The sequence below is a fragment of the Alosa pseudoharengus genome, unplaced genomic scaffold, assembly GCF_046254945.1.
Source record: "Alosa pseudoharengus isolate Yale_2024_CS ecotype anadromous, Long Island Sound unplaced genomic scaffold, YU_APseudo_1.1 YU_APseudo_1.1_scf_9, whole genome shotgun sequence".
Taxonomy (NCBI): Eukaryota; Metazoa; Chordata; class Actinopteri; order Clupeiformes; family Clupeidae; genus Alosa; species Alosa pseudoharengus.
Genome location: NW_027468881.1, coordinates 18,712,202 through 18,735,072, shown reverse-complemented (window position 1 = coordinate 18,735,072; position 22,871 = coordinate 18,712,202). Strand labels below are relative to the sequence as shown.

The window sequence follows — 22,871 nt, the reverse complement described above, 5'->3', positions numbered from 1 at the left end:
TCTCAGACGATATTTGTTCTACGCAGCCCGGTGACTTCGTCGGAGCTTACTTCGTTCTCCACGGGCTGTTCAGACTACACTCTCGGATAAGTTGGATTGTACTGACGACCTACGTGTTATTTAACCTGGAGCTTGCTCAGTTAAACTAACAGTTGTTCGGCCATGCTCGGTGACTGGCTAACGTTACTGTCCACAAGCACGGTAGCCTCGCCTGGAGCCCAGCTCGGCCTCAGGCTAGCTTCTGTCAAACACAAACACGGAGCGGTTTACCTTGAGCCCAGTTCGGTTACCGCTAGTCCCAGTCAAGCATAATCACAGCAGCCTTGCCTTGAGCTCTGCTCGGTAACCGGCTAGCTCACGTCAAGACACACCGCCTCGCCTTGAGCCCCGCTCGGTAGGGTAGCTAGTAGCTAACATTCCATTCAGGCCTATGCCGCATTGATTTTGTTAAGGTAATTTGAGAGTAGGGGGGAGAATAACGAGCAGCAAACGTTTATTTGAAAACATGATAAGTAGTGATGCATGTAGTACGTCTTGTGCGTTTAGGTTTAGCTATCACCATCTGATAAATCAAACTTTTCCCAAAGCCAGTTGGAAGGAGAGTTATAAGACGTTCTTGCCATTTATAAAATTGAAAAGACAAGCCTCTTGTTCCTGCTTTAATTGCGTGATGCCCTCGAGAGTTGAGACAACTTCGCGGATAGCTTCTAGCGTCTCTTCCTCCGTCGCCATTGTTGCTATGCTGTTGAACTACAAGCTTCGCTGGACTACAAGCAACTCGGCAGGCAAGTTCCGCGTCATCATTCAACTGTTCGCTGATTGGCGCGGTCGTACGCGAACCGCATACTGTGGGTTGGGCCAGACTACGTGCAAGGCTGAAATCAAAATCATTTTGGCCGGAGGTACGTAGGATGGTAACACCATGCTACACCAAGGCCACAGTGGCCTGTAAACCTCTGATTTTCAAAGGGGCATCACGGCCAACGCAAGGGGCAACGACGGACATGGCCGTCATGAAATTCCTGGTTGAGAGAGAAAAAAAAAAGAGCTTATTTTGAATTTGGTGCCAAGCAACGCGACTGGTGAAACTAAAGGCAGGAAAACACAAGAAGGAACATTTCACCACTACTTTGGTTAATTGGCAACATGATTGGGTATAAGACGAGCATCCCAGAGAGGCAGTCTGTCAGAAGCAAAGATGGGGACACCAGACCACCTCTCAAATCTCAATTGAGACTGAGAATAGGTTTGGAGACCTCACGAAAACACCTCTACAAACACATTTTGCTACTCCACCCTAGCCTGGAAGCCAGCCCGAATTTAACCCTGCCCACAGATTTTGAGGTCGGGAAATTCGGTCTGGACTTGCTCCATTGAGAAGCCTTTATGAAAACTTGCTAATCGTTAGGACCAATTAAATCATCCGGGCAGGCTTTATACAATGATGGACAGATAAGCAATGGTGCCTATTCATTCACGTGACCTGAGCGTGCTTCAGTCACATTAGTTTGCAGCAAAAAGCTTGTCGCTAGAGAAGCTGCACGTTTCTGTCACTATCGTGTCTGTTGTACAAGATATTGATGGAGCAATAACTTAAAAAAAGAGAACAGGAAACAGCGATTAAGGCATTTGTCAAGAGGAAGGATGTTCTGACCGTTCTCTGCAAGATTCACAGTAGGCTATTTCGTTGCTCTGATTGGTTAGGTCTATCCAATTGTGTGCAGAGGCATTTTTCCCCTGTATCGGTAGAAACACACCCCATAATCACGTCCCAATGCTTCAGTTCCAGACTCAAATTCTGAATAGAATTTTGGGTATGGCTACATCAGGCAAACTCCATCCACAAATGCTGGTTAAAACTCAGAACAAACAAAAAGAAGAAAGCATAACCATGATCCAGACATGGCACCGTCCTCACATGGACCGAGCTCATCTTAAATGGAGGGGAAGGTAAGGAGGAAAACTGTCCTGGGATCAGACCAATTAAAATTTGATATTCATTTTGGAAATCATGGACTCACTCCACATCCACTGTGCTAAATAGGAGAGGGACCATTTAACTTTCTATCAGTGCACAGTTCAAAAGCCAGCATCCGTGATGGTATGGGGTGCATTGGTGCTAGAAAGTTACAATTAATGCTGAATGATACAAGTTTGGAAGAGCTATCAATCAGGAACTGTTCAAAGAACATAATGCAAGGGACAACTCTGGATCTAGGCAGGCCTATGTCTGCATAAAAAAAACAGAGGATATTTTACAGTCTGGATAGAAGGACCCCTGGTTGAACTACTAAAATAAGTATAAATTAAATATAAATGTATTTAATGTTGAATCATCAATATGATGTCAGTTTAATAAAATCAGTAGTTACATCATTTCTACAGTCAACCTCACTGTATTGATGTTTAATCATAGAAGCCACACAATTACGTCTACGAGACCACACATTACATGTCGTGGAAGGATGTGTGATGGTTTGGGTCTGACCAGCAGATCAATTTGGGTGCTTGAAATATACCTTGACATCATCTTTCCTGTTTGCAAATTGCACTTGTCCAACAGCAATCAACCACTTGTTTGGTTTCCACTCTTTCATATCATGCAAAAATATTTAAGACCGCTTTATTTGTTTCAGTCAAATCATTCACTCACTCCGTCTACTGGAAGAATCACAATTTTATAGCCATCTAGATATGATCAACAATGCATTTATTTAAACTGGGACACAGAGCATAACAAACAAAACATGCTAAAGAAGTGTGTTTGCATCACCTCTGCCAAGTGAAGATTGAAGATGAAGCCTACTTCCCCTCAGTTCTTGATATAAACAGTACTGTGTATTAAAATGTAAACCATGAACAGAGCTTTAAACAAGTGGAAAAGCCAGTGTTTGATAATACAGAACATGAAGCTAATGGTTCTGTTATACACCTGTCAAAAGTATAATAGTAGAATAAGTATAAATAATAGTAAGAATAAAGTAAAAGTACAAATAATAGTAATAATAATAATAACAAATAACAACAATGATAATAATAAGTTAATGTATAGGCCTATAGCTTTTTACCAACATAGCACAAAGTGCTGTAGAAAGATGGAAAAAGTCAGTTAAATAAACTAAACGGAACAATTAAAAAGAGAGAGTAAAAATACAGTAAATTAAATAATGATAAAAGTACCAATACTATTAATAAAATGAAACAAACTACTTTCTTTACACAGTTTACTATTTGTATAATTAACTGCATGACTCAGCCATGAACAAATTACATTCTGCTAATGGTTTTTGTGTAACTCTGAATTGCGTTTTGGAAATACTCCTGTGTGTTCTTTTGAGGCTGAAAGACAATAATGAAGGACTTTGGGATGAAGTAACAAAACAGGATTCCATACAAACAGCTCAGCTCAACCACAATCTTCACCACCTGTATGTATTTGCTGTGGGATAACACATAGGCTGTGATGTAAGCAGCCCAGCTTAGACAAAACAACACCATGCCGAAAGTGATGGCTTTGGCCTCATTGTAGTTCTTGGGCAGGTCTGTTCCCATGTAGGAGAACCAGAAACAAAGACCACTGAGGATCCACATTAGTCCATTACAAAGGCAAGCTGTGGTCATATCACTTACAAGACAGAGCAGGACAACCTGATATTTGAATGAGTATTTTTCCACTGGTAAAGGGGGACTGGTGGCCATCCAGACGGTACAGGACAGGAGCTGGAGGAGAGAGAGGGCAGCCACCACCAACCACTGGCCGTTGTACTTCATCCGCCATGCGTGCGCTTTCGGCAGGTGGGCGGCCATCTTGAAGATGCAGATGATCTGGAAGGAGCGGACAAAAAGGCAGGACTGGCACACAGTGTAGAAAAAGGCATATACTATGTTCCTGACCATGCAGTTGGTAGATGTTGGCTTGTCAAAGTAGAAGAAGACTCTGGTGGCGGAAGCGGCGAGGTAGCCCAGCATCAGGAAGCACATACTGCCCCCTGCTGACCGCACTGCAGGCGTGGAGCGGTGCATGGCAAACAGCACGGCCACCCCCAGACACAGGAGCATGAAGGAGGATACAAAGACCATGAGGACAATGGAGTAGCCATCAGAGAAACGGAGGTATTCCATGGAACGTGTCTGGCATGACGTGCTTCCCACCTCGGACCACTCATACTTGTCACACTTCAGACATGAGTACAGGTCAGCTAAATGTGAAAGAGAGAGGGGGAACAATTTTAAACTAGGTTTATTTAATCCTTTCCTTTCAGGTGTACTGCTGTTAAACTGGTGCTGTAAATGCTGTTACTGTGACCAAACAAAACAAGACATAGCCTAAATAGGGGTTGAAGGGTTGGGGAGAACCCATGGTCACCTACAGCAGATCCACACAAGGATTTTACAGGATTTTTGGAGTGGGTGATGTTGCTCTCTACCTGTGTGGTTGGCATACTGGTTACTGGGGCATTCCACACAAGTGAAACAGCATTGATGTTGGCCTTCCTGCTGCCGAACATATCCTGGCTTACACTCAGCAGAGCAGTTGGAGAATGGCACCTTCAAATCAAGAGGAACTGCAAACGTTTTATCTCTTCAAGGTGCTAGAATGAAAGGACACAAAACTGAATGGAAGCAAATGCAAAGTAATATAAACAAAATATATCCGAACATGAGGGTCCTTAGGCCTAATTGCATAACCATGTTTATGACCTGAACCCATAATTACTGTAAGAAGAATGTTTTTTCACTCTTTCAGTTTGTCATTTATTTAATTAACCAAAGGAATGTGATCTCAAAAATAAATCTGAGGTGTCTTTGAAAGAAAGAAAGAAAGACAGATAATTTAGGCAGTGATGATAATGTAGCATACTCCTAACAGTTTTCCAATGTGAATCAATGTTTGATTTGTAAAACTGTTTTTCTTTTATTTCCCAGTCCAAACTGATTTTTGTTGATCCAAATATAGATACAGATAATGATATCACTGGGCATCTGTAGTCCTTACCATGTAAGGATAGACTGTGCGTGTCTTGTTGCATCCTGCGTGGTTGCACTGTAGAGCATTGTGTAAAGCCATCGCCATGGTGTACACAGCAGAATAAATGGGGAAAGAGTAGGTGGGGTTTTCATTGATGACATCCTCTGGGCTGACTGAGGAACAGTTATCACAGGCCTGGTTGCAGAAGTCTTCAGCGCTATGGACAGAATCAGCTCTGTGTTGTGACTGGTAAATGAACTCATTAAAGCCAGGTAGAGGCACAACTGTTGGTGTCACACCAGGTGCCAATTGTACCCAAGTTTGGACAACTGGTTCATAGACCAGGCATCACTGGTGATCCAGACTTTATTGTGGAAATTGAGTCCTATAGCTGAGGAGAGGATACTCTCACCAAAATGTGGCTCAATGAAAAGGACAATGGCATTGATCTTAAGTGTATCTATATTTTTAAATGTTGTGTTTAATTGTGACATGGCAGACAGTAGCTCATGGTAAGCTAAAGTGATGCCTGTGTTATGAATCAGTTTATTAAAAAGTTGCAAGGTAAGCCATCTCGACTGTAAGCAGATTTGGAGCCAATGAATGCCACCCAGTTCCAGTTAAAATGTTTTATGATGTGAATGAGTTCAATCTGATGTGTGTTACTTGGTATCATCCTCACAAAGGAAGGATACACCCGTTTGTCACAGAGGGCGGAGCTTTTCGCTGTGTAACTGACCTGTGCAGGAAAATAAGAGCGATATGTCAATTTAGTACCTATTTGCCTTATTCACCCAGCGGCCATTACGAGGCTAAAGGGTACACTTGCCCTTACACCTCAGTCCAGCAGATGGTGGTGGTAATGCACTCCGTTTGCAAACTGCAAAAAAAAACTCACTGAAGAAGAACAGGCCAGTGAACCCATAGATATTAGAAAGCTAGATACCACATTGACTGTCGAGTTCTATTAGGTGGCATCGTAAACGCGGCCGCCATATTGGTGGGGCAGCACTTTTATTGTCTATGGGCAACATTTGTTTTGAGTCACATGCTCCTCCATTGGCCTCCAGTGATTGCTGCCCCCACCAAGATGGCGTCGCTATTTACGTACATTCTGGAGCCCAATGCGCTATCTAGTTTTCTAATATCTATGCCTTTACCCTAGACAGAGTGTAACGCATTAAGAGACCACTTAATCGGGGAAATCTGGGCCCTCTTTTTGGGGGGATTTTCATGTACCCTGATCAGCTAGATAAGATTTTCACTTAATGGCATCATCAGTCACCCTTGCATTAGAAAAGAGCTCCCTGACTCATTTTGTCCTCATGCCTCACACTCAAAGTGACTATGTCAGACATATCAAAGCCAGACATCCCATTTGATTCTGTAGATCAGGGTTTCTCAAAGTGTGGTCCCAGGGGCGGAGCTACGTGGTGGCCAGGGGGGGCCACGGCCACCACTGGTCAAAGCTTGGCCACCCTGCTGGCCCCCCCAGCTCCGTTCAGTGAAAATTAAAAATTGCTGCCGTTTTTGACGGCACTTTGCCAACACTTTGCAAAGCAGGGACTGAATCAATTACTGCACTCTATCTACGACCATTGGCCCAGTCAGGAAGTGTAGCCTATGGTTCTGATCAAATCGTGAGTAGGCCTATAGTGCAGCAGCAGCAGCGGGACAATTCGAGTCATCTGTTATAAACACTTGACAGTAGCCTAGACTACTACTTAACCTCAGTAACAACAGGTGAGTTAATGATGAGTTGGAACATTAATGCTAATAAGATGTTAGAATGTGTCACGAATCATAGCCAAGTGAGCTGCGTTGGGCTGTCCTTGTTAGGTAGGCTCTGACATTGAAGTGTGGGGCTGATAAAAAATAATCGGATGCCCGCGGTAACGCTGTTACAAAAATATTTCGATAAAATTCCAAGTACAAATTCGGGTGAAATGTAAGCATATTAGGCACATATCTCCGGATGGCTCCAATAAAAGTAGGCTAATAGGGCCTAGCCTAGGCTACTTTATAAAAACAGAATTTGCTGACTGATGGTGGTTCTTGCCATAGCTGGTCAGGCAGAGGCAGGCTGCTTTGCCTGAATTCTTTGTTACATTGCTCCGGAACTGTTCATCGCAGCGAGATGAAACCTTAATTGTGTGACAGAGCAGAAGTGGGGCTTTCCAACGAGACTAAACAATTGTCTGTGCGATCAAGTATGAAAATAAAAAATAATCATGAAATTAAATCAAATTGATTCATATTTACAGTTCACCTGCGCACCCATTACTCTCGTTTGAATTACTCGCGAACCCGTGATCGCATAGATATGGCAAGCATATCAGAAGAAAGAGGAGACACAGGGCTATCTATTGGTACCAAGTATATTGATGCTTCTGGGCTATAAAAACAGACGTGACTGCAAAATAACATCATGTACAAAAAACAACACTGCACACCCATTACTCTCGTTTGAATTAGGCCCTACTCACGACCCCGTGATCGGATAGATATGCCACGCATGTCAGTTGAAAGAGGAGACACAGAGCTATCATTTGATACCAAGTACATCCTTCTGGGTTATAAAACAGACGAAATGACATCAAAGTAATAACTTCATATAGTTTGACTTACCCCACGTTTTTGTGTGTTGTGGTGGCAAAGCATGATCATAATCCAACGCTATCATGTGTTTCTCTATGGCAAAGCATGTTCATAAAACGGTTTTGAGATCCTAGCAAATTCCTGCATGGCATTCAATTTGAGACTCACATTGCATCCCAATTTCTTCGACAAAGAAACACCTTTTTGTCTTCACTTTGTTCATGACAATGTAGTAAAAAGTTGTTTCAGAATCATCATGAGTGTACAGCGCAGAAAGGTTATTTTTCATTACTTAATAAAAAAATGCCATTTATTTCTGTAAGGCTCACACCACATGTCTGTAAATTGCTCAGCCCCCAACCCCCCCTCCACCATGGTTCTTATATTGCCAGATTCAGGACAGTCTGCCCTACACATAGATGAAAGTCATGTCCAGCTGACAGTGATAGGCTACATTTAAAAATAAGAATGGTATATATGCTTTTTGTCTTTGTGTTATTTAAAAATCAAATCAAATTAAATCAATGCAAGTATTAATATGAATTGGTGACAGATCTGGGTAGCCTAGACTGGGTAGCCGACACTGTAATCTTCAAAACTTTTTGAGTAGTTTTCAAATAGTAGTTTTGATTCCCAAGTGCCACCCTAATAAAAAGTCTGGACCCAGCTGGCCCCCCCTATAAAATAATCCTGGCTACGCCCCTGTGTGGTCCGGGGACCACTGGTGGTCCGCAAGCTATCCCAAGTGGTCCGCGTGCAGCATACCTGTCAACACTCCCGTTTTTCCTGGGTTTTCCCCGTATTTCAAGGTCATCTCCCAGCACCCTCCCGTTTTGTTATTTCTCCCGGAAAACTCCCGTAATTTGCATGGCCATCAAACTTCATTTTAAAATCATTAGTCTATTCAGGTTGCCAGATTGTGTATGAAATACACCCTACACATACACGATCACTTAGTTTCAATTTCAACCGTTTTGTCATAGGCTAAAACCTGGCAACCCAAAACCCAAATAAGGAAGCGGGTGCCGACTGCGCAGCCTGAGTCTCGTCGTAAGCAAGCGGGCTAGTTGAATGGCCTACTCCAGAACTAGCTGTTGTGAAATTGTTGGGAATTTAATTGATTAACACATCACATAAACTGTTATTGAGTGTTGTTGATACACTGAACTTGTGCCCTCGGAACCAAATCTGACAGCAAGCAGCTTTGGAGTTTTGGAAGTAGGCTGCAGGCAGGCAGCTGGTGGATACATAACTGGCATGCGTAAGGTAATGGTAAGGTAAAAGCAATGACCGAAATGCAGTGTTGAAACACGTGTATGAAACATATTAAATATGCAAACACAGATCCGGTATAAACACTTTTTTGATACAATTGCGTCAAAATCTCTATTTTTCAAACACTACGAAGGCTCGACACAACATGAAACTTTGATCGAAGTATCATCAGTGTCTACACATGAACTCGAGCATTGAGAACATTGTTGGTGTACACAGAGTTTACTAAAAGAAAGGTTTTGAACAAAATCACTTGTTTTTTCTGCTCGCTGCCATCTTGCCATCTTGCAAGGAGTTTTCCAAAATCTTTCTTTTTAGTAAACTATGTGTACACGAACAATGTTCTCAATGCTCGAGTTCATGTAGAGACACTGATGATGCTTCGATCAAAGTTTCATGTTATGTCAAGCCTTCTTAGTGTTTGAAAAATAACGATTTTGACGAGACCATGTAGCCTAGGCTACTAAACTAAAGTTTGACTTGGGTACGTTCGTAGTCTATTTCAAGTGACAAAATCTATGACTAAAGTTTAGCTGACGATATAACATCCTACTCGACTGTGACTTTGTTCGTGACACTCTTGTTAATAGGCTAAACAAGAGCTAAATTAACTCACACCAACCTTATTTGCGCCTTTTATTCACATTTGATCAAAGATTTCATTTTCGCTCCCTATGTTGATATATTCCAAACGGTCTGCTTCGGGGGCGGGGACGTAGTAATTGAAACATCATGCCTGGGTAAAGTAATCGCTCTCAGGGACGCCCTCTGTTCGCTGGTTGGTCGGCTGCCCAACTACTGAAGTAAACGAGGGCGAATCAACCTATTCCAGACGGAGTACTGTAGGGAAAAGCAATCGAGCGGAAGTACGTAGGCAGGCCGAGGCCAGGCTACAGTCTGTCATCTCTCTGATAGAGAAAATTTGGAGCAGTTCGCCAAACGAACGTCCAATCAGTGTTGGTTTTGTGGTGGGTTTAGGTGTGACGCGACTTCCACGGATGAGATGAGCATAGCTATCGCTGAAGTTTTATCCGAATATTTGAGTATTCCTGGGGAAGCTAGGAGTCTCTGCAATGTAGCTGGGAGGAATGAAGGACAGAGACATCATCCACGGCCAATTCAAGTTAGTGTTTGGTAGCACCGAATCTTAGTTACTTAACGAGAAGGAATATGCTTTCTTCAGACATGTAGCCTACCATAAAAACTTGGTGGGGATTTTCGTTGATGAGGTTCATGTCACATAAAATAGTAAGTTTAAAAACATTAACATTGGGGGGCGCTGTGGTGCAGCAGGCTACAGCATCTGTACCATATACGGGTCCGAGTGCCCACGGGGACCCAGGTTAGAGTCCGACCTGCGGTCATGTCCCGATCCCACCCCATCTCTCTCTCCCATTCACTTCCTGTCTGTCTTCACTGTCCTGTCATAATAAAGGCAAAAAGCCCAAAAAATATACTTAAAAAAAAAAAAAAAACGTTAACATTAGCTACTTACCTAACTTGTATGTTAAAAGATGACATTAGAAGAACGCTTCGTTTATCTGATTGGTTGATTTGGACCGTCTATCACCAACATAGGTGGTGATAGACAGATGGTTTATCCAATCAGCTAACCAATATTTTTCACCCCTTCCCAAACGTTCTCCAACGGAAAGTTCCCAGATGGATATGCGGAGCAAATGCGAAGCAAATGCCAAGCAATCCATCTGGCGGAGTCAGGTTAGCTATTTTAATGATCTGAAACGCAAGTATCAAATGCAAAGCACAAGTAGCTTTGTGGGCAGATCTTGGCCGCTGTTACTATTTTACTGGCAGGATAAATGACTGTTGCGCCTTACGCACATCTAAAATGGGGTGGTCTGAAGTAGCTGCATTACTCATTCGCTGAATGCAAAATAGGAAAGACAAAAGTGCCAGTGTACAAAGTAAATTGCGCTTGAGTGCACGATAGGGCCTTAAAGGGAAACTTGGCAGGATTCCCCCCTCTGGTGGAGAAGTTGTGCATTATGCTATTTCAAACTGTGGAACAAGCTAAAGGTAAGCAAAAGGTAAGCTACAAGCTAGCAAAACGGTTAGCATAAGTTCGACAGACAATGTGGATGTTACAAGGTAAGAAAGGAGAAGAGAGAGTCTGGGTGGGATCCGGAAAGGACCACATGGCGGGAATCGAACCCGGGTTGCCGGCATATGGTGCAGGTACCCCAGCCAGTCGCGCCATGGCCAATTCTTCCATTCTTTATATGCATAGGTTTTTGAGTGTGTATTGCTGCATGCATAGTTGTTTTTTCATCTCAAAATTCATGACTAAAGAATAAGCGGTTCAATAAAGCAATTTAATTTGAGCTATTCTAATCATAATACTTACCCCTATCAATGTTGTGACATGCACATAGATCACAGTAGGAGATTTACATATATTTATTTATATCAGAGAAGGCATACTACATTTTGACCATAGCAAACTAGATTTGTCTCAAGGTAAGGAAAAATGCTAGGCTACTGTGTTCAGTTCATGTTGAAAAAAGAACCTAAACTAGCTGGAAACAAGAAACCTTTGGACTTGTACAGTAAGTGGTCTAGTAAAAATGTAATAACTTGATATGACCATAAATGAGATGAGAAGTTGTTGCATTATGTCTAACATTTTAGCTAGCTCTATGTTTGCTTTGCTTTGTTTTTTCCTACAGGCTTTATGATGTTAGATCTTCCTGCAATAGTGCAAGGAGTAAAACTGTTAATAGTCATCAGACTTGAGTAACAAGTAAAAGATCTGCTAGAATATTTGACAGATACTACTCCGTACAATAACCACTAACAATTTCAAAGAAGCCATTTCACCATTATAAAATATGCAGCAATTGAATTACCTACATTCTACTTATAGTTTGTGTGTAACTCTGAATGCTGGCTTGGAAATACTCCTGTGTGTTCTTTGCAGGCTGAAAGACAATGATGAAGGACTTTGGGATGAAGTAACTGAACATAATGCCATACAAACAGCTCAGCTCAACCACGATCTTCACCACCTGCACATACTTGGTGTGGGACATCAGGTCAGCTGTGACGAAGATGGCCCAGCTCAGACAAAACAGCAACATGCTGAAAGTGATGGCTTTGGCCTCATTGTAGTTCTTGGGCAGGTCTGTTCCCATGTATGAGAAGCAGAAACAGAGACCGCTGAGGATCAACATCAAACTGACAGGGACGTATGCGATGACTATATCATTGATATTACATTGCAGGACAATCTGGTCTTTGAATGATGTGTCCTCTTTTGGCGAAGGGGGACTGGTGGCCACCCAGACGGTACAGAGCAGGAGCTGGAGAAGAGAGAGGGCAGCCACCACCAACCACTGGCCGTTGTACTTTACCCACCAAGCGTGCGCTTTGGGCAGGTGGGCGGCCATCTTGAAGATGCAGATGATCTGGAAGGAGCGGACAAAAAGGCAGGACAAGCATACGGTGTAGAAGAAGACAAATACTAAGACTCTAGTTATGCAGCTGAAGGTTGACAGCTCGCTGAAGTAGAAGAAGGCACTGGTGGCGGAAGTGGCGAGGCAGCCCAGCATCAGGAAGCACATACTGCCCCCTGCTGACCGCACTACAGGCGTGGAGCGGTGCATGGCAAACAGCACGGCCACCCCCAGACACAGGAGCATGAAGGAGGATGCAAAGACCATGAGGACAATGGAGTAGCCATCAGAGAAACGGAGGTATTCCACAGAACGTTTCTGGCATGATGTGCTTCCAGCCTCGGACCACTCATACTGGTCACACTTCAGACAGGAGTAGAGGTCAGCTAGAAGAAGAAACAGGAACCAGAGTCAGAAAACAGAAACTAAGTGCACTTTCTAAACAGACCAACTGTGAATGAGTATAAGATGTAGGCCTAACTTCATTGATCCCACCAAAGTCAAAAACTCAATATAACAGTTAAATTGACTGATAGATTTGTACATACATAGTATGCAGAAATATGCACTGTAGTATGTATATCTGCGTGTCCGGCGTAACCTGTGTTGTGTTGAACGCGCAGCTGAGCCCTGCACTCTCCAGGACTTGAGCCCAAAAACAGCAGCACCTCAGATTGGGAGTCGAGTGTGCTGGTAATTCAGCCAGAAGCCAAGGATGCGAGCTCTGTCACTAGTACAACTCTTCGGGAGGGAGGTTTACACAACGTGCACACTGAACAGCTACATACCAGCTGGCTACCGTTACATGGGTGTAAATAGCATTGTTGGCTATGGATACCTGGGTGCGTGTCTGCTATGCCATGCTATATATACACCCAGGTGTGAATAGCCACATCCCACTGGGTACAATTAGCATGTGGGGGTATTTACATGTGTGCAAATAATTTATCATCTGCCTCTTTTATATTTGAGTAGGTGATTTTTGCTCTACCTGTATGGTTGGCATATTTGTTACTGGGGCATTCCACACAAATGAAACAGCACTGATGAAGACCATTCTTCTGCCGCACATGTCCTGGCTTACACTCAGCAGAGCAGTTGGAGAATGGCACCTTCAAAGCACATTCGTTGCACTGTTAAACATGATCCTGTACATGCTGAACATCTTTTCTGCGCAGCCAACATGTGTGATTGTACATACTGCCTAAAGATTACATAATGGACTCTAGCAAACAATACAGTTGTAGATTATACAATGCACTTTGCAGTGAAAAAATGGATGTTCTAAACGCAGGACTAAACTCACCAGTCCACTGTCATGCCAATGTAGATGTGTGTCGAAAATAGTCAGATTTGACACAGGATAGTTGCTGTATGTGCCAATCTGCTTAATCTTTACAGAGTGATTACTGGTGTCCCAGAACACAATAGAGTAACGTGCAGGTGGGTCCAAATTCTTGTCAAAAGATATGAAAAACTTATTCAGGTGGAACTGCAAGTGTTTGATTTCCTGTAGAAGCTAGAATGAAGGCAAACAAAGTAAAAAATTCAGCTTAACTTTACTCAAGTAGAGCAAGTTATGATGGGTCAGACAGAGAAGAGGAGGGGAAAAGAAAGGTTTTTCGGACTTTTTGCGCCTCACTTTTTGCCTCTGCATTTACTTCTGAGAGACACTGCTTCTCTGGGATGCTGTTTTATACCCAATCATGGTGCCAGTTAATAGTTATTAGTTCCTCCTTCTTTTGTCTATCATTACTCTAACTTTTTTGAGATGTGTTGCAGACATCAAATTCAAAATGAGCTTATATTTTCCATGAAATAAAATTTGTCACTTTCAACATTTGATATGTTGTCTATGTCCTTTTTGGCAGATTATCACATTCTGTTTTTGTATTTTACACAGTATCCTAATTTGTTCTGAATTGGTGAACAGATGTAACGTTAAAAGACACATAGAACATGATGCTTCTCACCATGTAGGGGTAGACTGTGCAACTGTAGTTGCATCCTGAGTGATTGCACTGTAGAACGTTGTGTAAAGCCATCGCAATGGTGTACACAGCAGAATAAACGGGGAAATTGTAGGTGGGGTTTTCATTGATGACATCCTCTGGGCTGACTGAGGAACAGTTATCACAGGCCTGGTTGCAGAAGTCTTCAGCGCTATGGACAAAATCAGCTCTGTGTTGTGACTGGTAAATGAACTCATTAAAGCCAGGTAGAGGCACAACTGTTGGTGTCACACCAATAATAGTGCCGATTGTTTTTATTCCCTGGAGTTTGAGCAAGTGGTTGCTCATGGACCAGGAATCACTAGCAATCCAGACTTTATTGTGAACATTTAGTTGTTCTGAGGAGGTGATAATTTTCTCAGCAAAGAGTTCCTCAATGAAAAGGATGATGACATTAATCTGGAGTGTGTCTATTCTATGAAATGTTGTGTTCAACTCTGTTTTGTCGTCGAGTCGCTCTTGGTAACCCAGGCAGATGCCTGTGTTTTTAATCATTTCAAAAAACACCTGAAAGCCATTCTCACTGTATTCAGATTTGGAGCCAATGAACGCCACCCAGTTCCAACCGAAATGCTTGATGATGTGAATGATGAGTTCAATCTGATTTTTATTGCTAGGCGTGGTCCTTATGAAGGATGGATACACCAGTTTATCACTGAGAGTAGAACTGCTGGCTCCATAACTGACCTTCAAGGAAAATAAAAAGACTAGGCTTTAGGGCACATTCACACAAGACCCTTTGATTTGCACTCAAGTTTGTTTGGAAACCTGTTTCGGTTAATTTTGATAATGCACTCTACAAAACTGACATACACGGACCTGGTTGCACAAACAAAAATGTAATGTGAAGAGAGAACAGCTAGGGCAGGGCTAGGGGGGAGTAATTGCACTCTGGTTCAGTCCAGTTAAACGGAACTAGTGTGACGGCAACCTTAGCTACAATTTCAGTAGTTCACAGTTTAGGGAAACACTTTAGGGCCCAAAATGCTTTTGTTGTGGAGGTGAAGGATTAACATGCAAAAAAACTCTCCAAAGAGCTGTTTCACGATTCTCGCGGTATTTGTCGAGCCACTGTTCTTGAAGTTGCATGGCTGGTTTGCTTGGTAGCGACCAGGGGGTCAGGATTTGGGGGGTTAGCTTCAGCCAATTAGCATGGCATTTGGCTGCCGACATTTTTGAAAACATGGCGTTACATGGTTGCAACTTCCGGCACCAGTTTTTTCATGCTGATCCAGAATTGACATCACTTGCTTGATTCGTCTGACGGCCTTTAAATGACTTAACCCCATGTGGGTCAATTTCAAACTTTTTTGACTGAAGTAGCTAGCCTAGCATGGGCCATTGAAATGAATGGGGTGGGACTTAGTCACTCTCCAGTTATAGGCCTATATATTATAATACCTCCATGGTAGCGACTCACTACGTCTGCTGTATAGCTATGCTAGGTGAACGATTCGCCTATTACAAGTTTGTTTACCATCAAATTGGCTTCGTAAAGGTTATATTAAGGTGAAAATCTTGCATAGTGTACTTTTAATAGCAGTGTTGAGCATACCTTTAAATGGAATGTGTCAAATGAGACTACAATAGTCTTTAAAATGTCAACGTTGCTGCACATCTGAATCAGTCTACATAGAGTGTAACATTTCTTCTGCTGTTCCAAACAATTAAATTCAGGAAAACATGGTTATAGGCTTGAGCAGGCTGTTATTTTGCTCAAGATTGAGCCAAACATGATACTACATACTCAATTATATGAGTCACGTTGAATCGCACATTATATGGGTCACATTTGCACATTCGCTTTGGAGCATGGCAAGAAAAAAAATAGACCTACATGTAGGCTGTCAGGGGTGTGCAGGAGGACCCAAGTGCAAGACTCCACCAGGCAGAATTACAGACAAAACATTTAATTCTTAACGCAAACTTTACACTTTACAAGACTCTTACTTACATACGGGACTTTGACTAGACAAAGAGACGATCCGACAGGGAACAGAGAAACAGGAGGGTAGAAATACACATACCAATTAACAGAAAGACAGAGGACTGGACGAAACCAACGAGACAATAACAGGGAACAGGTGAGGAGGCAGAAATGGAGGGAAAACAAACAAGACAGGAAGCACAGACCAAATAAGGAGATGGGGCGGAGACAAAGACAGGTGACAGGCAGGGAACACAAAGCACATGGGGAACAGGCAAAAACAAACACAGGACAATACACAAAATGGCCACCAGGGTGGCACAAACTTAACCAGATCCTGACAGTAGGCATACTGCTTCAATCTGTCATGAAATATTAAATATTAAAACTAGGGCTGTCAAAATAACTGATTAATTTCAATTAATTAATTTGAGAAAAAAATAACTGATTAAAAATAACGCAGATTAATTCGATTCCGTATGACCTTTGACCCCGAGCCGTTGTAGTCAGTAACCATTAGACTGTAAAATGAAGGAGAGAAAAGAAAATGTGCTGCCTAGATCATTGATTGGAACATTTACTTTTCAAAACGGCTTGATGGTGTTGATAAAAATAAAGTGTTGATTAAAATAAAGTCCTCTGCAATGTCTGCAGCAAAGAATTTGTATATCACCAGAGTTCATCAACTAAAGTCGCACATCATTGCAAAGAAATACTGTAGTGTTGTCATTGAGGGGAGTGATACTTTATTTTCATTGTGTCCCCTAGGTTATATCTGTGGCCTGAAATACCTTGTATGTGATAAAAAAAAACTTCTTCCCGAAGCACTTTTGAATTTATTTCCTCAGCATATTAGGTCATATCATAGATTATAATGGCCATTATTAAAAAGAACTTTCCCTGTCACACGCACGCTATTTGTTTATCCAGCACCGACTTTGCAAATAACGATGTCCACAGACAAGGTAGAATATTTTGCATGACTTATAAAAGTACGATGTATTGCGACATCAGATGCAAGTCAAATTTGTAGTTTCTTATGTCTCATTCCATCAAACTACAAATCCGCTACCCGATCTGGCAAACTTACATAGTGCGGTTATAGCCGATAGAGGGCCGCGAAGCGAATGCAGAATTGCCGTTCACCCTGTTTCGAGTTGATGAACCACTGAAACGATTTTGGAAACATTATTTTAAGGTACAAAAAAACTCTTTGGTGTTGCTTTAATGTCACTAATGCTGATTATTCATTTGAATTTAAATATTTAAAATACTTTCACAGCAAAAATCATATATGTGATTAATTTAGATTAATTAATCACAGAGTATGTAATTAATTTTTTTTTGATTCGATCGATTGACAGCCCTAATTAAAACATTCAGCAGAAGAGGGCAACTCTATTTTCTATGGAATGTCTGGTGTTTCCATTAAGTGATGCAATGCAATTCAGGATGGGCTTTACAAGAAGAATAAGAAACCACTGGGAATTAGCACTCACCACAATTATCACATAAGAAAACAGCCAAAGTGTAATATCTTAAAATATTCCACAGTTTTGGCAGAAAGCATGACTTTAAAAATTAAAAAAATGATTTACCATTGGAATCAGGTCCGTCATGAACATTGGAGCCAGAGTTATAGTTTCAGTGCTACTGAAGGCACCAATGAAGCTGATAACTTGAGAGTGGTAGTGGTTAAAAATCTGCATGACTTTCGCAGAGCCGTTAGCAGAAAATAAATGGAGGATGTCCGGGAAATTGTGAGTATCAGTGCAGTGATCAATGATATGGTAACCAAGGGTTATGTTAGGCAGGAGGGTGCTGGAGTTGTTGATCTCCTCAATAGCAAACCTCATCACCTGAAGCCCTCGATAGCCTCGCAAGTATATGGGTTTTCTGTTAAGAATAGGAAAAAGTATTTTTGTAACATTAATTTTCCACATGCCAGAAGGTTGACACAGACGAATTATGTTTTATGCTAATGTTTTTATATTAAAATATCTACAATAACTTGTATTCTAGGTGAAGGTTTAGAGCCGGGAGAATCAAGGCTATACTCTAAGATGACCTCCATTCTAAGTGTCACATTTCACATTTAATCTTTTTTTGTGGTCAAATTACACTTCACATTTAATCTGTATATCCTTCATACTCACTCGAGGCAGCTTGTCACAGCTTCAGGCCGTCTTGTCTGACCTGGGTCTGGTGTGTAGTGAACGGGGAAGAGGCCTCCGATCAGGTAGTCCCCATCAAGGTTGAACTCAGATGCCTCGCAGAAATGCTCCAAGAGATGAGGGTTGGAGAAAGAGAAGAGAAAGATGGAGAAGATCGTCCTCTGCATTGTCTCTTCACTGAAGAGCTGCTGACTAAAGGCTTATGGACTCCCTGTAAGAGTTACTTATAGGCTAAGCTTCATGTGTGTCTGGCTTTCACCTATATCTATTTGCATTCATTTGTTTAATGGCTCATTAAAACACCTCACTCCTAAAACTCCTCCACCAGTCAGAGAAAGCCTTTGCATACTTCATCAGTCATCAGCAAGGAGACTAAGGCAGGAAGTATTAGTACACTTCTGTGGACACTGATTTATCCAATGCATACGTGGATATGCATACAAGACCTTCAAAGTATACTTTTTCCTGCTGTTGCAGACTCACCAGCACAAGGCATTGCCCACAATTAAGTATGTATGGACACACAACTTTGGCCAACAGTCTACACAGTTTGCTGACTATGCCAATAATGTTTGCATCCCACTTAAAGCTGCAGTTGGCAACATTTTTTTTTTATCATATTCACTGAAACCGACACTATGCTCCGACAGAACAACATAAATCAACTGGTTTTAGAAAGAAAAACTGCACTTCTACCTCCACCTAGAGCCTGTTATTTGTTTTGCAAAAATCCACAGCTCCCAGTTCTTCAGGTCCAATCAGAGCAGGGCTGTGTGAGATCTGACTGTCAATCACAGACTGACGAGCACAAACTTGATGAGAGGGTACTCGGTGGTAATGGGGGAGGGGCATGAGAGTTGTAGACTTGCCAACTGCAGCTTTAAGTGCCAAGTGATGTTAGGAGCAGGGTGAGTTAGCGAGGATTTCAGAATTCAAGACCCGAGGCTGATGTTATGATGAGGGTCATGTTGAAAAGAAGATCAACAAACATCCAAGATCAACGCATCTCTGCTGCAGTAGGTCTGTAACATTTGGTCATTAGCTTAAGTAAGCCTCCTGAGTTGATCCAGTGTTATATTCTGCAAGTTCCCCATATTGCCCTACATATAAGTCCAGTCAGCAGTGAAGACCATGGTGGACCAGCATGGATTCTAGATGGTGTCACAGCTAGAGTCACAAATGGGCTGAAGCACTGGAAAAGAGTCTCACATCACAGGTACCAGGGGAACCACACATTCTCCTTTTAGGACTGATTATGGGCCCTTTGTGAACAGCCCACAATGGTTCTTTATGGGCATTTCCATGTTTCATGGAAAAACCACACAATGCCCAAGATGAACAATCCTTACTAAAAAGGACATGTCTTGAATTTGAACATTGTTGAGAATGTGAACCTTGGAAGTGATATATGTGAACATGGATATGTATAATCATGTGAATTTTAAATGTATATGTACTCAGGTTTGGACATTGTCGTCGGAAATGTGTGGACTTGTGTGGATGTACTGTAATGTATGTGAACTTTGATGATGTGAGGACTTTGTACTGGATTATATTTGAGCCTAGATTGTTAACTGGGTGGTATCTTGCACTGATTTTTGTGTGTACAGACACAAAATATTGGTGCTGCACAGTCCATGTGGACTGCTGGTGATGAAATTTCCACCCATGGCGTTTTCCGACCAACAGAAAACTGGTTCTTGAACCAGCTCCGTTCAGAATTCTTAGAACCTCCGTGCTATCTTGTGAACCAGCCTGCATTTCCACCATTTTTTAACAGAACTAAGATGTGTCATCACCAGAGGGTGTTGTGTGCTTACATGAAATATAGATTGGCACACCCACTCCGGTTCACTAATTTTAATAATACGCGTTTGTGTTGTGATGTTTGCATTCGTGTTGTGGCTTTTGCATTCGTGTTATGACTTGCATTTGTGTTGTGGCTTTATTGTTTTGAGCTGTCTGAGCTGTATGTGCGCTTGTGTGCGTAATAAAGCAAACAATAATCACACACACACACACAGACACACACACACACACACACACACACACACAGGCACGCACACACGCAAGTACACACGCCAGGCAACTCACCCTGTGCGCATGAAGTTAGCCCAGTAAGCCATCATAGTTTTGCACAGCCTGTTTTCCTCCTCTGTGATCTTTCCTGGAAGACCAAAACAAAAAAAAAACATAGTAAACTAATTGTGATGGAGAGAATGAGACAAAACATACAACTAACAAGTGAAATAATAAGAAATTAAAGAAAATAAATGATAAATGGACTACATTTACGGTATATAGCGCTTTGCCACTCCTCCAAGCCCAATGTCATGTTTCTATCGCCCCTGTGATAAACAAATCACCTCCTGGATGAGTGAATAACTAACTAACTAAATAAGCAATAAACAATAGAAAATGTAATTGAAATAAAACAAACCATAAACATATATTTTATAAAAAAATAACTACATTGAGGGTACCTAATGGGATATAAAAGGCAGTGTTGGGAAGTAACTGAATACATGTATTCCAAATTAAGTATTTAAAATACAAAATATGAGTAACTCCAGAAGTTTAACCTTCCTCCACTAACAAACCTCCCGCCATACACACAAACACACTCACAGAAAAATGATAAAATGATAAAACAAACTTAGAATAGAAAAAAGATCTGCCCTTTCTGGCAAATACTCTGGGTGAGTATGTTGAAAGGCTACCAAAACCTTTTTCAGAGGGACATCAAGGCAGAATGTTGAAACATCCCTGTTTACTTTAGAGACTTCTACAAAAACAGCTGAAGTGCCCAACTTTGTTGTGTGTGTGTGTGTGTGTGTGTGTGTGTGTGTGTGTGTGTGTGTGTGTTCATGTAGGTGTAGTAGTTTTTGGCGGACCACACTTGTGAGGCTATATTAATCAAAAACGCACACCTGTGACTTTGATGTGTCCATCCCAGAAGCAGGCGCCAAAGATGAACATGAGCTCGTCCGAGTGGTCAGCCCTCACAAAGCTGGGTCTGGTGTACTCGTAGGCCTGAAACTCATACATGTACACTGATACCCCTGCATCTGTTAGAGAGAGAAACAGAATTTGGGATGACCGATAGGGGGTAAACTATGGAAAGTGTGTGTAATGCAAATTTTGACGTACCTAGGTAATATCTAGCCTCTTTAATAACTGGAACCACCATCCAGTAGTCCCCCACTATTTCAGTGAATTGATCCCGCATTTCCTGTGGTGTGTGTGCATCCTTAAAGTATTCATCCACAACTAGGTCCTTGGCCTCCATGGGCTGAAAACAAAACAGCAGAAAACAAAACAGCATCAACAACACATGATCTTCATTCATGAGTTTATTTTGACATGTGTTAACGCCTCCATATGATGTAGATGCAGTATGAATATTTTTAATTCATTAGAGTTTTCTTAATTGTAGCCATATCAAGTTCTTGTCATCATTAATTGGTTGTAGATTTCTTTCTCACCATGAGAAGGGGGCATTTCACATGTGTCCAAAAGTTAGGTTTGTGGAGTTAGAGAGGAAAACAAGAACAAAAGTAAAACAGTACTAAGACAGGAAAAACAAAATATCCAGGGGTACATTTTGGGACAGAGAACAATAACTGTATCCTGCATCCTAGTTCCTTGAGGAACAGGTAGTAAAAATGCTGCTCTAGAAAAGAGAGGAGAAAATGATTTGCTTGCACCTGAGCTTTAGTAGTGACCCTAGTGAAGTTCTGTAGAGGACGTCAATAGGAGAGATAATTAAGAGAAAGTGAAGAAAGAGAGCACTTGGATAGCAGTTCAGGGTTTCTCAAAAACAGTAAAAGATAGACAGATAGATAGATAGATAGATAGATAGATAGATAGATACTTTATAGATCCCCAAGGGGAAATTCAGGGGGTCTCAGTAGCATACAGACATCACACACAACATGCACTTACAGCAGAAATGGTAAATATAAGTATAAGTATAAACATAGGAGGCACCCCGAATAGTCCCATTCCTCACCGACACCACAGGACTGGGATCTGCAGATCACACAGCAAACACTAATACCACTTGGCCAGCACTTGTTATCTATCTCAGTGTAACATTGCCATGGCTGTCTCATGGCCTGAACTATTCAGTCCATCAATCTTCTTCAATGTAACAGTGATTAACATATAGCAACATAAAGGAATCCACAATACAGGTTTTTTTATTGTGTCTTACACCATCAATTTCTCAGCTCTTGGCCTCAAACACTACTCAACTGAGCAACAATAAGCAAATTGAGTTTGAAGTTCTCACTTTCTATCTCTTTACAAATGTGTCCCATCAGGTGAAGGAGTCCCTCACCACACTTTGGGAAGGTAACATCACCAGGGTGACCACTGGTACACATAATGGCCCTGCTCTAGATTGTGCCTAAATTTCTCTCTGTGGCGGTATAAATACATGGGTAGCATTTTCTTTCAAAACATTTGAGTGTAGGCTATTTCTGCCAAATTTCAGATATA

General features: G+C 41.8%; 2 protein-coding genes and 1 pseudogene across 2 annotated transcripts in view; all 3 read right to left on the bottom strand.

The window, feature by feature from the left end:
• LOC143115010 (carboxylesterase 5A-like) overlaps positions 1–22,871 on the bottom strand; it is a 95,957-nt gene that overhangs the window by 59,357 nt on the left and 13,729 nt on the right. The window lies entirely within an intron of this gene.
• LOC143114899 (taste receptor type 1 member 1-like) lies at positions 3,268–6,150 on the bottom strand (annotated as a pseudogene).
• On the bottom strand, positions 11,246–21,685 carry LOC143114402 (taste receptor type 1 member 1-like). Its single transcript, XM_076275984.1, has 8 exons — positions 21,519–21,685; positions 21,299–21,436; positions 18,351–20,535; positions 17,793–18,090; positions 14,229–14,954; positions 13,562–13,774; positions 13,247–13,367; positions 11,246–12,641 (listed from the first exon to the last, which is right to left on the bottom strand). Exons 3-8 carry the CDS (start codon positions 18,533–18,535, stop codon positions 11,710–11,712), a joined length of 2,475 nt encoding a protein of 824 aa, XP_076132099.1. The 5' UTR covers positions 18,536–20,535; positions 21,299–21,436; positions 21,519–21,685; the 3' UTR covers positions 11,246–11,709.